The 14,369-nt window shown below is 46.2% G+C and overlaps 1 protein-coding gene across 1 annotated transcript in view; it reads right to left on the bottom strand.

Annotated features, from left to right (window-relative positions):
* Positions 1-14,369, bottom strand: part of PNPLA7 (patatin like phospholipase domain containing 7) — a 133,980-nt gene that overhangs the window by 63,617 nt on the left and 55,994 nt on the right. Inside the window, exons 20-21 of the mRNA XM_069873000.1 lie at positions 3,222-3,282; positions 2,064-2,213 (exon numbers count right to left, since the gene is read on the bottom strand). Coding sequence (XP_069729101.1) covers positions 2,064-2,213; positions 3,222-3,282 — 211 coding nt within the window. The remainder of the gene's footprint in view (positions 1-2,063; positions 2,214-3,221; positions 3,283-14,369) is intronic.

Below are 14,369 nucleotides of genomic sequence, written 5' to 3'. Positions count from 1 at the left end.
GCTGCCAAGCACTACACGGGCATCAGCTTAGGAAACTAAAAGGAAAAAGAAGGGTGAAGGAGGAGAGGCCAAATGATCCAAACAAACCCCCTCCTTCATTACTTTTTAATTGCTTTCTGCTAGAATGGTTAATTTTATTCTGAGTATCCCCTCTATGATCTTAAGTTTCTGTTTGTTTTATTTACGGGCTCCTAGCACTGTCACACATCACAACATGCTGGCAGCAATCCATAAGAAGTACCCGTTAGCAATAGAGCTACAGCTGAGATCTGGGCTCCGCTAGGGATGTAACATTTTTCTTCCATCTCAAAATAGCAGGAATCTTCAAACGCCCACAAATTAGCACTCGCTGTAACACATCCCCACCGTGAGCTGCACACAAATACGTATCTCAAAAGGTAAAAGAGTTCAAGCATCAACAGCTTCTTCCTGTGCCTGCTCTCCTAGAAGATTGTCTTAAGCAGAATAAGAAGCACCAGCTCCAGACACCCGTAAGGTCAAAAAGCACATTAACAATAAATGTAAGCGGTTATACCTTGAACATCCCATAACCTGTACTTTTCAAAATTGTAAGCTGTGAGACTAACAATTCATCAAAGGACTATGAGAGCTCTGCTTAAGAGATGGGTGACAGGGCATCAGGATGAGAAGAGGATTATTAGGAAATGCCAAACCGTAGCACCAAGCGTGAACTGAGCTGTGGATTGAACGTATGGGTTTGTGAGCAACTAGAACTTGCACACACAACTTCGACAATGGATAAAATTAAAGACTCGGCCATGAGCTGAATACATGGTTTTGTGAGCACGAGACAGACAAACAAGCTGGCAACAAATGCAGCAATGATTTAAGACTTAATTTAAGAGGAAATGACCACAAGTTGCACCAGGGGAGGTTCGGATTGGATATTAGGAAACACTTCTTTATTGAAAGAATGATGAAGCCCTGGCCCAGGGGAGTGGTGGAATCACCATCTCTGTTCAAAAACGTGTAGATGAGGCACTTCAGGATGCGGTTTAGTAGGCATGTTGGAGTTGGGCTGATGGTTGGACTGGATGAACTTAGAGGCCTTTTCCAACCTTAACGATTCTATGATGATCTATGATTCTACTCTACTTAAGTTTGGATCTCCGGTGTCAACCTGTACCTTCTCCACAAGCCTCTCCCACCAATTCTTACACTCACCACTCACTACACTTCCTCAACAAAGGAAAACTGCCTCTAACAGAACCTTTGCTGGATGAAGGTACTATGATGTACAGTTAGGGAAGCCTGGAAGACTCACACACAAGAGAGGGGAACGAGACTCTTGAACTGGCACTGTGAGTAGGACACACTGGTAGTGAGATTTGTCACCTGGAACGCCCGCAGCCTCAGGAGTGCTGATGGCAGCCAGGTAAGAGGCCAGACAGATTAGTTCATGCTTCTGAGTCATTAATGCCACGAAATTTTCCACTAAAATGAAATGCACATTAGGGCTGGGAGCAGAGAATCAAGAGCTCATGAAAAAGGCTGATCTTGAGCATTGCCATGCTGCCTCCGCTCCTGACGCAGCACAAATCCCCCTTTGACTAATGACAGCTACCTGGCCAGACCTCTCTGAAAAGCCAAGCAACCCTTACAGGCCTTATGAGGAACGGCTGAGAGAGCTGGGGGTGTTTAGCCTGGAGAAGAGGAGGCTGAGGGGTGACCTCATTGCTCTCTACAACTACCTGAAAGGAGGTTGTGGAGAGGAGGGAGCTGGGCTCTTCTCCCAAGTGACAGGGGACAGGACGAGAGGGAATGGCCTCAAGCTCCGCCAGGGGAGGTTCAGGCTAGACGTTAGGAAAAAATTCTTTACAGAAAGGGTCATTGGGCACTGGCAGAGGCTGCCCAGGGAGGTGGTTGAGTCACCTTCCCTGGAGGTGTTTAAGGCATGGGTGGATGAGGTGCTGAGGGATATGGTTTAGTGTTTGATGGGAACGGTTGGACTCGATGATCCGGTGGGTCTCTTCCAACCTGGTTGTTCTGTGATTCTGTAACCCTTATTTCCCATGATGCAGCAACGTGTAAACACTTCTTACCCACAGCGCTGAGAGCATGCTTGAGCTCCAGGGTAAAAGCCGTAAGCGGCACCTCCTCAGACACAGGCATAATTGCTACTGTGGAGAGATTGCTGGCAGGATTTCCAGCATCCCACTTGCTACCCGAGCTGTGTAATCCAAGAGGATGACCTGTTCAAAGAGAAAAAAAACTTGTCGTCAGCCAACCTAGAGAGCCAGGTGTCACTGCATTCTTCTCAACTGTCAGGCAGCAAGGGAAGCGTCACTGAACTGCTGAACCAAAGATAAATGTAACAGAATCAAAGAATGCTTTGGGCTGGAAGGGACCTCAAAGCCCATCCAGTTCCAACCGCTGCGATGGATCAGGTTGCTCCAAGCCCCATCCAGCCTGGCCTGGAACATCTCCAGGAATGGGGCAGCCCTGACTTCTCATCCTCTACATCAGAGAGAAGGAAAGAGTTTCCACATATGTCATTCCTAAGGGGATGAAAATCCATTTCTATCATTTTTGGCTGCTGACGCAGCAAGCGTGGATAACAGCCTGGCGATGTTAAAAAAATCTGGATGCCAGCAACAGGTGAAATACAGAACCTCTGTGGTAGCTGCAAAGTAACAGTGGGAATATCTCCAGTATAACCCAGTGAGCTGAGCACGGATAAGGAGAACGGTCAGAGGACAGCAATTTTGGCTAGAAGCATGTGATGCAGGTAACAAAGACGAAGATCTTCCCCAACAGCTTAGAACAGGAGAAGATCAATGACAGTGGTATTCAACAAATTGTTCTTTGCATTTTGATACTACTGCCTTCCTCTTTAACTGAGCCTCCTCAAACAACCTCACTCTGCAGCCAAGGCAGTTTAGCTCAGCTGTTAAGTCCTCAATAAACATTGCCCGTGTCCTCTTCATCTTATTTCATCCAGCAAAGGCCTAAGTTGCACCATTAGGATGAATACCTGAGATAGATGTATGGAAGTACTTGATATACCACACGAAAATTCACTCAAAGCCACATATATACATATACCCATATATAGAATAAAACCACCATTCACTTCTGACAACAGCTAAGATTTAGTGACAAATTCTCTGTTCAAGTATGCGCTTTCAGTTTCCAGATTTAACAACGTGAATGTGGCTCCAAGGAAGCATCAATGGGAGTAGTCCAGGAATGAGTCTTACCTCCCTGCTGAAGGTTGCCAAGGATCTTCTCACCCAGCAAGTGAATAAGTCTAGTCACAACCTGGCAGCAGGAGAGAGAAAAGAAACAAACATTCAGGCAGAATGTACTAAAAGCAGTGCTTCTAAATGGACACATTCAAACTTCTTTAAGATGTTAGCTCCATCTGAACCACACAAATACAAGGTTTTATAACCAGAGCTTCTCTCCCAGCCGTAACGTACGGTACTTATATGTTGTACTTGGATGACTTACGGATGTGGAAACGGTGAGTTTTGTGTGTTGGAAATGGCTTGATGTATGACCTTAGAGTTTTTTTGATCCCTACACATTGGTGGAGGTTGCATGGCTGCGGGGCAAAGCAACCCACTGTGTCCTTTACCAGTGGCACCACTGACCAAAGGTAAAGAAGATAAGGAGCTGGACTGACTGATACCCCAGATGTTATCACTCCAGAAGGGACTATAAGATGAAAGGAGTGGGTCATCATCCAAGCTCCCTCTCAGCTGGTCTGAGATCCCCACTGCCGTCAACATAACATCACGGATCAAATCCCTCCAAGCACTGGAGTGTCTGCAAAAACTTCACCTGCAGCAACCTTGTGGAAACACCTAAAAAGACTTTATCACTAAACAGGTTATATAGTTCCTCATAAATCCTTATAGGATGTTAATATTGGTCTAGACTTAAGCTTATACTTGTGATTTAGGATTGCAACACTATGGGTAATAAACTAAATGTTTAAGTGCAGTTCTGGGTTCTACTCTGTCTCCCCTCAGGGTGTGACACCCCTCAAACCATGTTTGTATGGTACCTCCAAAGGAACAGATCTTCTCCCAGCATTTTCTCCAACAGAACTTACATGGATATAAACCAATACTCAAAGAGCCAAGCATGTCTGAAAACAAGCTTATCTCCAACACTAACAATCAATAAGCCCAAGAAGTGGTGTAAATGATCAACAATTGCAATACAGACTTCGAAAATGCATCATTTATTCTGGAAAGCTACATATAAATGTGTCACCAAGGAAGGAAAACATTTAAATGCATTCAGAATTAACAGAGCAATCATTAGACACTCTCCTCCAGAGAAATAATTCAAGATCAAAATAACTCTAATCTTCAGGAGGACAAAAAAATACCTAAAAACCACCACACCAAAAGTTCTCCCAACTCTTAACAAGTTAAGCCAGCAGAAGAGAGCTGCCTTGGATCTTGGATTAAGACAGTCCTCCTAGGAACGAACACTTAATGATGCATCTTTCAAACAAAGATCATATCAGTACCAACCCACATCAGGCCACCTATCAGAACCATTCATATATACTGCTTTAAAGCAAACTGAAATACAATAGATTGCCCTAGACTATGAAACTCAGCAGCTTTAATAAGCACCCAGATTTCTGAAGCATCTGCAGGAGGAAGGGAGAAGAGCAAACAGGTCACTTCCAACACAGCGTGACTTACAGTGAAGAAAGGAGTGAGAGCCGAGCAAAGTTACTTCAGTGATTTCTGCCTCATAGGCATAACTGCAAGTTCCTAAAGATTCCACAGCAACCTTCTCCTCAGTGGTCTGAGATCAGAGTCTTTAGCGTATCTCCTGTTTGCACCAAGGGCAGACACAATTGTCCATGCACCGACACAGCACAACTGCTGCCACTAACACGTGACGGTGGAACAAGGGCAGCTCCCGACAGCAGGAGAGCTCTCGGCCTCCTTCCTCATCCTGGAACCTCAAACAGATCTAAAGTGCTTCCATTTATCCAAAATATAGCTAGAGCTGATAATCGCTGAGCCAACTCATCAACACTTTAATGACGTCAAGTCCCATGGTTCTGGGATTCAATAAATGGCACAGGGAGTAGTTAGGGGAAATTGCCCCAACTACGGGGTGCAGGGAAGGAAAGAGGAGATTCTTAATAAAAATTATGAGACTACCTGCCGTTCCTAGGGGAGATAACCTGCCTCGGGAGAGGCTTCGCTATCCCCAGCTCCCAGGCTGTTAGGGGAAGAGATGTATCTGCACTCCAGGCCTCTCTGTAAGCAGCTCTGGAAGGTGTTATGAACATTTTACATCTCTGAATCACAGCCAGCCTCGGATTTTAATTACTTACTAAAACCACCTCCTGTATTTATAACTTCTTCTGCTTTACAGACAGCAAAGGAGAGCTCCAGCTAAGTTAAAGGAAATGGCCAAGGTTAATGATGGCACTAAGAATAGAACTTACTGGTCTCATTTTCCAGCTGGCTGCTCCTGTTACCAGGAAATATTATTCGGCTTGTTTGCTGGAGCAAACCTTACAGCCTTGGTACGTATAGATACGGAAAAATTATTTCCCCAGTGACTTTGTAAGACAAGCAAATTGCTAACCATAACGGGATGAGTCACTCTGTCGCAGTCATGGCAACGTCGAAGGAACATCAATTTGGGATCAGTGCTAAGAACTGGCCTGAAATTTCCTTGGAGTTTTATATTACATACACTATGTTTTCCTTCATAAAAAGACAATATTTTCATTTAAAAGAGACTTGTCCCTCTGTCTGAGGGAGGTCAGTAGAAATCACATCTTTCCATCAACCACAGACCCCAGCCTTCACTGACCAACCCACACCCATCACTGAGCAGGGCAGCCAGAGCAGCTCCCAAAATCAGTTCAGCTGGGGAGAACTCAAAACCAACAGACAAAAAAAAAAAAACCCCAAAACCCATCCTCCAGGTTTCCCATCACGCTGGGGTTAAAACTGGATCGTCTTTAAGGCCGCATCCAACCCAAACCATCCTATGATTCTATATGGAAGGTGGCCCTGCCCACGGCAAGGACGTTGGAACTGGATGAGCTCTAAGGTCCCTTCTGACCCAAACCATTCAACGATTATCTCAACTCCCCAGTAACAGGGCACAAGAAGGAGCTGCACAGCTCGACGCAGCCCAAGATGCAGCTGGGGCTGTTCAGCCTGGAGAAGAGGAGGCTGAGGGGAGACCTCATTGCTCTCTCCAACTACCTGAAAGGAGGTTGTGGTGAGGAGGGTGCTGGGCTCTTCTCCCAAGTGACAGGGGACAGGATGAGAGGGAATGGCCTCAAGCTCCACCAGGGGAGGTTTAGGCTGAACATTAGGAAAAAATTTTGCATGTTTCCCACGCAAACACCAGTCCTTCCCAAGCACAGTGCCAGAAGAACGCAGAGCACTTCCCAGACATCTGTACATACAAAACTGTCTCATTTCACGGAGTCACCGGCACCCAGGGCCAGACAGCCTTCACGGCACAGTTGGAAGCATCTGGTGTGCTCATCCCTATGGCACAAACTGGATTTTACAGTCTATTCTAGCACATATCCACCCGCAAACACACTCCCTGCTCTCCACAGACACCGAGTCACAGTCCCATCCGCTGGCATGGAATCAGCTCGGTGGGATATAAGGTTTGGAGAAAAGTCTGTGCTGCAAAAAAAAGCAGTGAGTTCGAGTCCAGACTTCCCTGGGAATGCCACGGGGTTTCTAAATAAGGCAAGAATCATTAATTGCCTGCAAAGTAAATGCAACTTTTTGATCACTTGTACTAGGGACAGAGCCAAGCGTGTTCCAGTTTGCAAGGAAGCTGAATTTATCATTCCTCCTCATAATAAATTGTGCTAGCAGTGAGCAGACCCTGCTCAGTTAATCACAGTTAATCATTGCAACCAAAACGAGAAGCAGAGAACATCAATTAGGCTCTTCCGATGCACGGCTGGGCATGTAGAGCAGCGCCGCTGGAATTGCCAGGCTGCAGGTGAAACCCGTCCTTGTGAGAAGGAGAACACTTTTCGACCAACTGCTGCCACCTCAAGCTGTTGAATGACACAAAAAGGTCACCAGGCTTGGCCAGTGACCTAAATAGACACCGAAAGCATCTCACAGTACAAGTCTGGACTCCAGAGCATGGAGCCCCCTGGCTTGGAAAGACAAACTGGGTCAATTACCATTTAAAAAAAAAAACAAAGCAAAACCCACTTCACATTACTGAGCTTATGCAAAAGACCTTTCAGACCAGTAGGAAGAAAATTGACCTCACAGGTCTGAAAAATTGAGTAGATCTCCATCTCATAGGTCACCTGGGATTCCAGGTGCAACAGTGCCATTCACCAAAAGCCCCAAAACTTCTACTCTCACAGACCCTGCTGTAATTGCAGGACAGCCAGTTGAGACACATTTCTCAAGGGAAATAAAATGAGAAGTGGTGGCTGCCCCATACCTGGAGGGGTTCAAGGCCAGGCTGGATGGGGCTTAGAGCAACCAGATCCAGTGGGAGGTGTCCCTGCCCATGGCAGGAGATGGGGCTGGATGGGCTTTGAGGTCCCTTCCAACCCAAACCATTCTATGATTCTACGTTGTTCCTCCTCCTACCTACTTACCTTTTCAGATTAACTCAACACAACACTTCTATGCAGAGCAAAATCAGATAAAGACTATTTCTCTTTCTCAAATGGTGTTAAACAGCACATTCTTCAGCACAATTCCACCTCTCTGACCCAGCCTACCACTACGACCTCATCTACCTAGACACATATTGACCTCCTGGCTATTGCTGAATCTGCTTCATCCCCACTAAAACCTCTCAAGCTCTCGCAGCAGCCTCCAGTCCCTCCAGCCTTCATATACTGAACGTAGCTCCTGCGACAGAGAAGGTTCTGGGAAATCATTATTTTTCCTTCTGCTTAACTAACATTAAATTACCCAGCAGACCTGCAGCCTCTGCACTGCAGGGCAAGGACTAAACCTCCCATTCCCAGGGGACTGCAGTTGCTGACTTTAGGATGACTAATTCCAGTTTCCAAATGTCCTTCAGTGGTGAGGCCAGGCAGCGTCACAGCTCTGCATCCCTGACAGCTCCATCCACTCCAGGTCTTAGAGGTTATCCTGAGCACCACCTGGTTCACAGCTACTGGAATTCCCACACCGAGTGGTCATGGTCACTCTGCAGCTTGTATTTCTGACAATCCTTTTAACTATTCCAGCCTATTATCCACACCTAGCTTATCTTCCAAAGCTGGGTTCTAGTTAAAGCTTTTGTTCCTATCCAACTGTGAAATTTAAAGAGCTGCTTTACAACAAAAGCTTTTGAAAGTGATTTTCATGAGAATTCAGTCGGGTTCCTATGGGAATTGATTTTATTCCGTGAATAGCACGGATTGCCTGGCAGACTGACTATCAGCTAATGGATAACGACGGCACTAAACAAAGCTTCTTCCCCATCATAGCTAACTTTCAACACATTTCATGGGAAATCATGGGCAAACTTCCAAAATCTGCACCAATACCTAAATTCACAGTAACCGCTACCTGTACAAGGAGCTGTATGGCACAATTCCAGTTTGGTTACAATAGGAGAAACATATATAAGAACAATATCAAAATCTACAAGGTACATTCATCGACTCCACTCCATGCCATACAAGGGGACGGGTTTAATCGTATGCTCTTCTAAACCTAAGCAACAAAGCTCCTACGCAAGAAAGCAAAGGACCAGTCCCCAGGAATGACAACACCGGCCCCTGTCAGTGCTGTCTCTCTGCAGGCTCCTGGTTTAGGAAACCAGCCTTGGTTTAAAGCAAGGAATGAGCCTGACATGCCAGTGTGGATCCCGTACAACCAACAGGTACACATCCCTCCAAATTAGAATGCGGTTTTCCTTCCAAGCCTGTTCAGATCCTTTCTAGCAGATCCTCTACCATCACCCAGATCCAAAGGACCAGGACTCCAGCAGAGAACAACAAGGCCTGCAGATGAGCTAAGGACTTCCTCCGGTGACTTTCAAGTTTAAAAATAAGATACTTAACAGTTAAGCCTTTACAACTTCAAGTCAGTCATCCAGTGGGCCACCTTTAAATTAATTATGTTAAATAACAAGTCACTGGTGCCTCCACAGCAGGCTGGTATAGACCTCCACACGCCTATGTGGTTTAGTCAAAGGACGTGAAAAAGGGCTTTCTATCCCACACAGGACTGGTGTGAATAAGCTCACACAGAAAACGGGGCTGCCAAGGGCTTTCTAATCTCCAAAGCAAATGCAATTGAGGTAAAACAGTAATAACAGCCCTTTTACCTATACAAATTTACATAATAGCAGGTTGGTTTCTGCGGAGTTCTTTCATTTCTCTTTCCAGGAGCTGAGATAATTTCCTACCAGCTTTCTGAAGGGTTTTTTTGAGGGAGGAGGAGAGGTAAACTAGATCCTCAACTTGAATAAAACCATAGTGTTACTGAAGGCTTACACGGCCCTGGATCAGATAAAACACCCTGCTCGTCACGGAATCGGGGAGCTTAGCAGGGGGTCTCTGATTCAAACTTCCGAGGGTTTGAGAACCGCTGTAACAAAGCAAATCTCAAACGCGCACTCACAACCATGTCTGGCACCTGTACAAATGCCGCCAAAGCACACGGCGGAACTGAAGCTTTATCCTGGGGCCGTTTGAGCTTCCAACGTTTGTGAGCAATTGTGTCTTCAAGAAAAATGTCATCTCGCCTCACCTTTATGACTAAGCATCGCTCCAGCCTGCCTCACGTCGGGCAGCGACAGTCGGGGACCACGCTGCCACAGAACATCTTTCTTCTCTCCTTTTCACATCCACTTCTCCTACAGTCAAGGAAAACTTATTTTTTAGGGAGCAAATACAGAAAAGTCTGGAAGCTTGGCCTCTCCTGACCTATTCCACAGCACGACATCAAGCTTAAATAACGTGACGCGCAATACACATCGGGCCTGGGGGGAGTGTTTGGAAAAGAGGGCACATTACCACACTCACTTTGTGAGGCAGATCACCTCCGGGAAGGCTGCATCCACTTCAGGAAAGCTCCGGTTAAAATATGCATACAAAGAAAGCAGGGCTTGCTGTGCAAGAAGTATGATAGGTTCTGAATATATTTAAACCCCGAGGGCAGAGTTGGAGAATTTAAAGATAGATGCAGAAAAACTCTGTATTCTCTAGCATGCATTTCCAGCACGGAAAGGTTGTCTTGCACTTAACCCCCCGCCAGCTCCTACGCGATGTCTCAGTGCCATTTCCATCAGCTACATCAGGTCTAAATTTCAAATTAGAATTATAAAAACCAACCCCAGCTCGGTAGAGGCAAAGAAAATCTATAAAATGCGATCCAAGTTATGCACTGATGTTAGAACATCTCTGTCATCTGTTCACAAATTCCGCGCTTTGCCACTGCTTGGAAACCGCTTTGCGGTGCCAAAAATCGTGAGCTGATTCTCTGCCCTACTTTTCAGACCTGAAGGGAGCGATGAAAATAGAAAGAATCAATTCCCTTTCATTTCTGCAACTCTGAAAAGCTTCGAGCGGCACCAGAAGCAGGCAGAGAGGCTGACAGGGAAGCAAATGCTCTTGCTGGCTGGGTGCCCTGAAGGCTCTGCTGCAGAGAGTCCTGAGAAAGCAAAGAAGTCGGCACTGTGGACCACTTTCAATTTGGAATGTCTAGGATGTCATAGCCAGAATAACTCGAGGTTGGGATGCTTTCCTGAGAAGCCAGAGGACACAGATCTGAATTCTGCAGACTGAGCAGGATCTGGAAGTCAACATCTGTCATTTTTGGGCACACACGCTGAAGCTTTGGCTGTTCCGTATAACTGAGATTAGATTCCCCACATGCACCCGTCTGTTCCATCCGTCAGGATAACAGGAGCTATAGAGGGTCCCATCAAAGATCCCAGTGGACCAGTATCTCGTCTGTGACAGGGCCAAAGCAGAGGCCCTAGGGAGAAGACAAAGCAGAGGACAAGCATATGGTGCTTCCCCAAGGATCAGTGATTTTTCCAAGTTGTACATCACAGCTCAAGGAACTTGAATTGCTGGACAGACTAATAGAGCATGATTCCTCTTCATTTCACATTGCTCTCTCTGGGAAGCACCCACATTTACTATTTTCTTTACCCATCAGATAATATTTCCTTACAATGCATTCCAGAGGGTCCTTTCTGGGTCACCTACATCATGATTGGTAAGAATAATGGAATGGTTTGGGTTGGAAGGGACCTCAAAGCCCATCCAGTCCCACCCCCTGCCACGGGCAGGGACATCTCCCACTGGATCAGGGGCTCCAAGCCCCATCCAACCTGGCCTTGAACCCCTCCAGGGATGGGACAACCTGGGCCTCCCCACCCTCAGCGTGAACGATTTCTTCCTAATGTCTAATCTAAATCTTCTCCCCTTCCAATTTAAAGCTGTTACCCCTTGTCAAGAAGCGCACAGGATGAAGTCCCTCCACTAACTTCTATAATTAATTGGGGTTTCATCCTGAACAGGTAATAGTTGAGCTCAAGAGTAGCTGATCACAAGGGTGATTCAACCCCAGGCTCTGCCTGTTCTCTGCTGTTAAGATACACAGAATTGAGGCTCCACAGAGGCTGCCAAGAGGAACACAAGAACAAAAGCAATTCTCCCCGGTGTGGGATTCCTCCAAACTAACAGAGGAGTTCACAGGACTGGGGATAAGCACCAATGTCTGGCTGCTATTCCACCCAGCAAGACACAGGGTAAGTTAACCTCACCAGTTGGTAGGGGAGCCTGGGTTGGATGGAGGTAGAGTTGCTTTCTTTCTTTCTCATAAAAAATTTTTCCTGGTGTGCAGAGGAATGAGGAAAATCCTCCCCCCCTCCACCGCTGAATCCTAAGCTACCCAGTCAGTTATTTCAAACCTATTGCACCTGGGGAAAACATCATCATAAATCCTGCACATAAATCACTCCACTAGAATGGCAGGAGAGAAAACGGGACAGAGAATCCACTTGGCCCATCCCTCTGCTAAGCACAAGGCACCACCTCAAACATAATATTTTAAGAGGTCATAAAAACAAGTTAACAATCTCTTTGCCTTCCTAGGGAGTAGAGTCAGCTGTTTCTTAATACCTACATCCTGCAGCTTCAGCCCCTGTTTGCTCAATCCAACACAGTGAGCAGCTTACGCCCTCGCTGTCAGAAGACAGCTTTATGTATCTGCAAAGAGCTACCATGCCTTCCCTTAACCTTTCACAGCCCTGGTTTTTGTCCTCTAGAATCTCGTTTGGTCTGCCTCTTTCTTCAGCTGTGCTGCCACAGGCTGGTACCAAAGCTCTTCCAATACCAGGGAGAACACGAGGGTTCTTGCACTCCAAAAGCATTCTGTGAACATAGTTGGTTTTTTTCACAACTGTCTGACACTGTTTAGGCATGGTCAGCTCTTGATCCTCTAATGCCTGGATGCTTTTTCCCAAAACAGCCACCCAGACAATTTTCTCTGTTCGTAATTTAATAGTTTCTAGCTCAAAAATCTCTCCATTGTACTCCTTAAACTTTAAAGTTGACTTTGTTCTCTCTTCTAGACTTCAAATTTTCTACCCTGTTGTCTTCCTCTATCACTTCAATTTCCTCTCACATCCATCCCTCCTGTCTGGCGATGGACCTGACAGACAGAAAGCCTCACACACTAAAAGACAAGAAATTTGAGATCAGATTAAAAAGAACCAAAGGTAAAATATTTATGAAACAGTCTGAAGGCATTAATCACATAAATCATTTACTTGAAGTCTATCTTACACTCCTCTTTCGATTTCTGATGTTTGTTCTAAAATGACGCAAGAGTAAAAACGTGAGCTGTCACATTCTTGATATCAGTTTAACATCTGCTTAGAATGTGGAGATCTCAAACAGCAGCAAAAACGTGTCTTTCTAACAACCCTTTTTGCAACACTTTTCTTTAAAAGATCTATTTCTGTAATCGATAAGCCAAACTCTGTGCAAGTCTAGGGAAAACCAACTCCATATTCAAAAAAGTCAGGAGCTTGAGGCTGACAGGCTGCGCTCTCTAGACACGGGAAGACATTTGAATTCCATTACAAATAAGTCGTTTTAATTGTACTACAAACTCAAGCTCAACTTTAACTGCAAAGTAGAAAGATTCCCAACTCCACAGAGAGCCCTCGTTAGGGAAAAACAATTCCTCCAGCTGACAGAACAGGAAAAGGAGAGAGAATGGAGACACTGAAACCAACTCTTGCCCCAGACAGAAAGGCAGAATTAGAACACGGCCTTTGCGAAGACAAGCGTTCAAGGCGTTACTGAATGCTAAACGGTTATTGCTTACCAGTGATTTACAGTTTAAATGCCCACTAGAAACATTTATAATCATCCGCTATGTAAGGCGAAAGGTGGTTTTGAATTCCACCCGGCTCATCTCCTCAATTCTTGGTCAGTCACACTGTCCCCAGCTTGTGGGGAGTTATCATAGAATCATAGAATAGTTTGGGTTGGAAGGAACCTTAAAGACCATCCAGTTCCAAACCCCCCTGCGACGGGCAGGGACACCTCCCAGGCTGTCCAGGCCCCATCCAACCTGGCCTTGAACCCCTCCAGGGATGGGGCAGCCACAGCTTCCTGGGCAACCTGGGCCAGGGCCTCCCCACTCTCACCATGAAGAAATTCCTCCTTGTGTCCAGTCTAAATCTGCCCCTCTCCAGTTTACAGCTATTCCTCTCGTCCTGTCACCATAAGCCTTTGTAAACAGTCCCTCCCCAGCTTTCTTGTAGCCCTTTCAGGTACTGGAAGGTCATTATAAGGTCTCCTCAGAGCCTTCTCTTCTCCAGGCTGAACAACCCCAACTCTCTCAGCCTGTCTTCGTATGGGAGGTGCTCCAGTCCTTGATTCACCTTTGTAGCCTCTTCCGTACCTGTTCCAACAGCTCCATCTCCTATGCTGAGGATTCCAGAACTGGACACAATACTCCAGACAAGGTCTCACAAGAGAGGAGCAGAGGGGCAGAATCCCCTCCCTCGCCCTGCTGGCCGCGCTGCTTTTGATGCAGCCCAGGACACGGTTGGCTTCTGGGCTGTGAGTGCACGTTACCGGCTCATGTTGAGCTTCTCATCAACCAGCACCCCCAGGTCCTTCTCCACGGGGCAGCTCTCAGTCACATCATCCCCATCCTGTATTGAAACCAGGGATTGCCCTGACCCAGGTGTAGGACCTTGCCCTTGGCCTTGTTGAACCTCACAAGGTTCTCACAGCCCCACTGCTCCAGCCTGTCCAGGTCCCTCCAGATGACATCCCGTCCTTCCGATGTGGCAATTGCACCACTCAGCTTGGTGTCATCAATACAAGTATTTTAATTAGGTGTATTACTTTTGCAGTG

This window comes from Phaenicophaeus curvirostris, chromosome 20 (assembly GCF_032191515.1).
Source record: "Phaenicophaeus curvirostris isolate KB17595 chromosome 20, BPBGC_Pcur_1.0, whole genome shotgun sequence".
NCBI classification, from domain to species: domain Eukaryota; kingdom Metazoa; phylum Chordata; class Aves; order Cuculiformes; family Cuculidae; genus Phaenicophaeus; species Phaenicophaeus curvirostris.
This window is presented reverse-complemented; position numbering and strand designations above follow the sequence as displayed.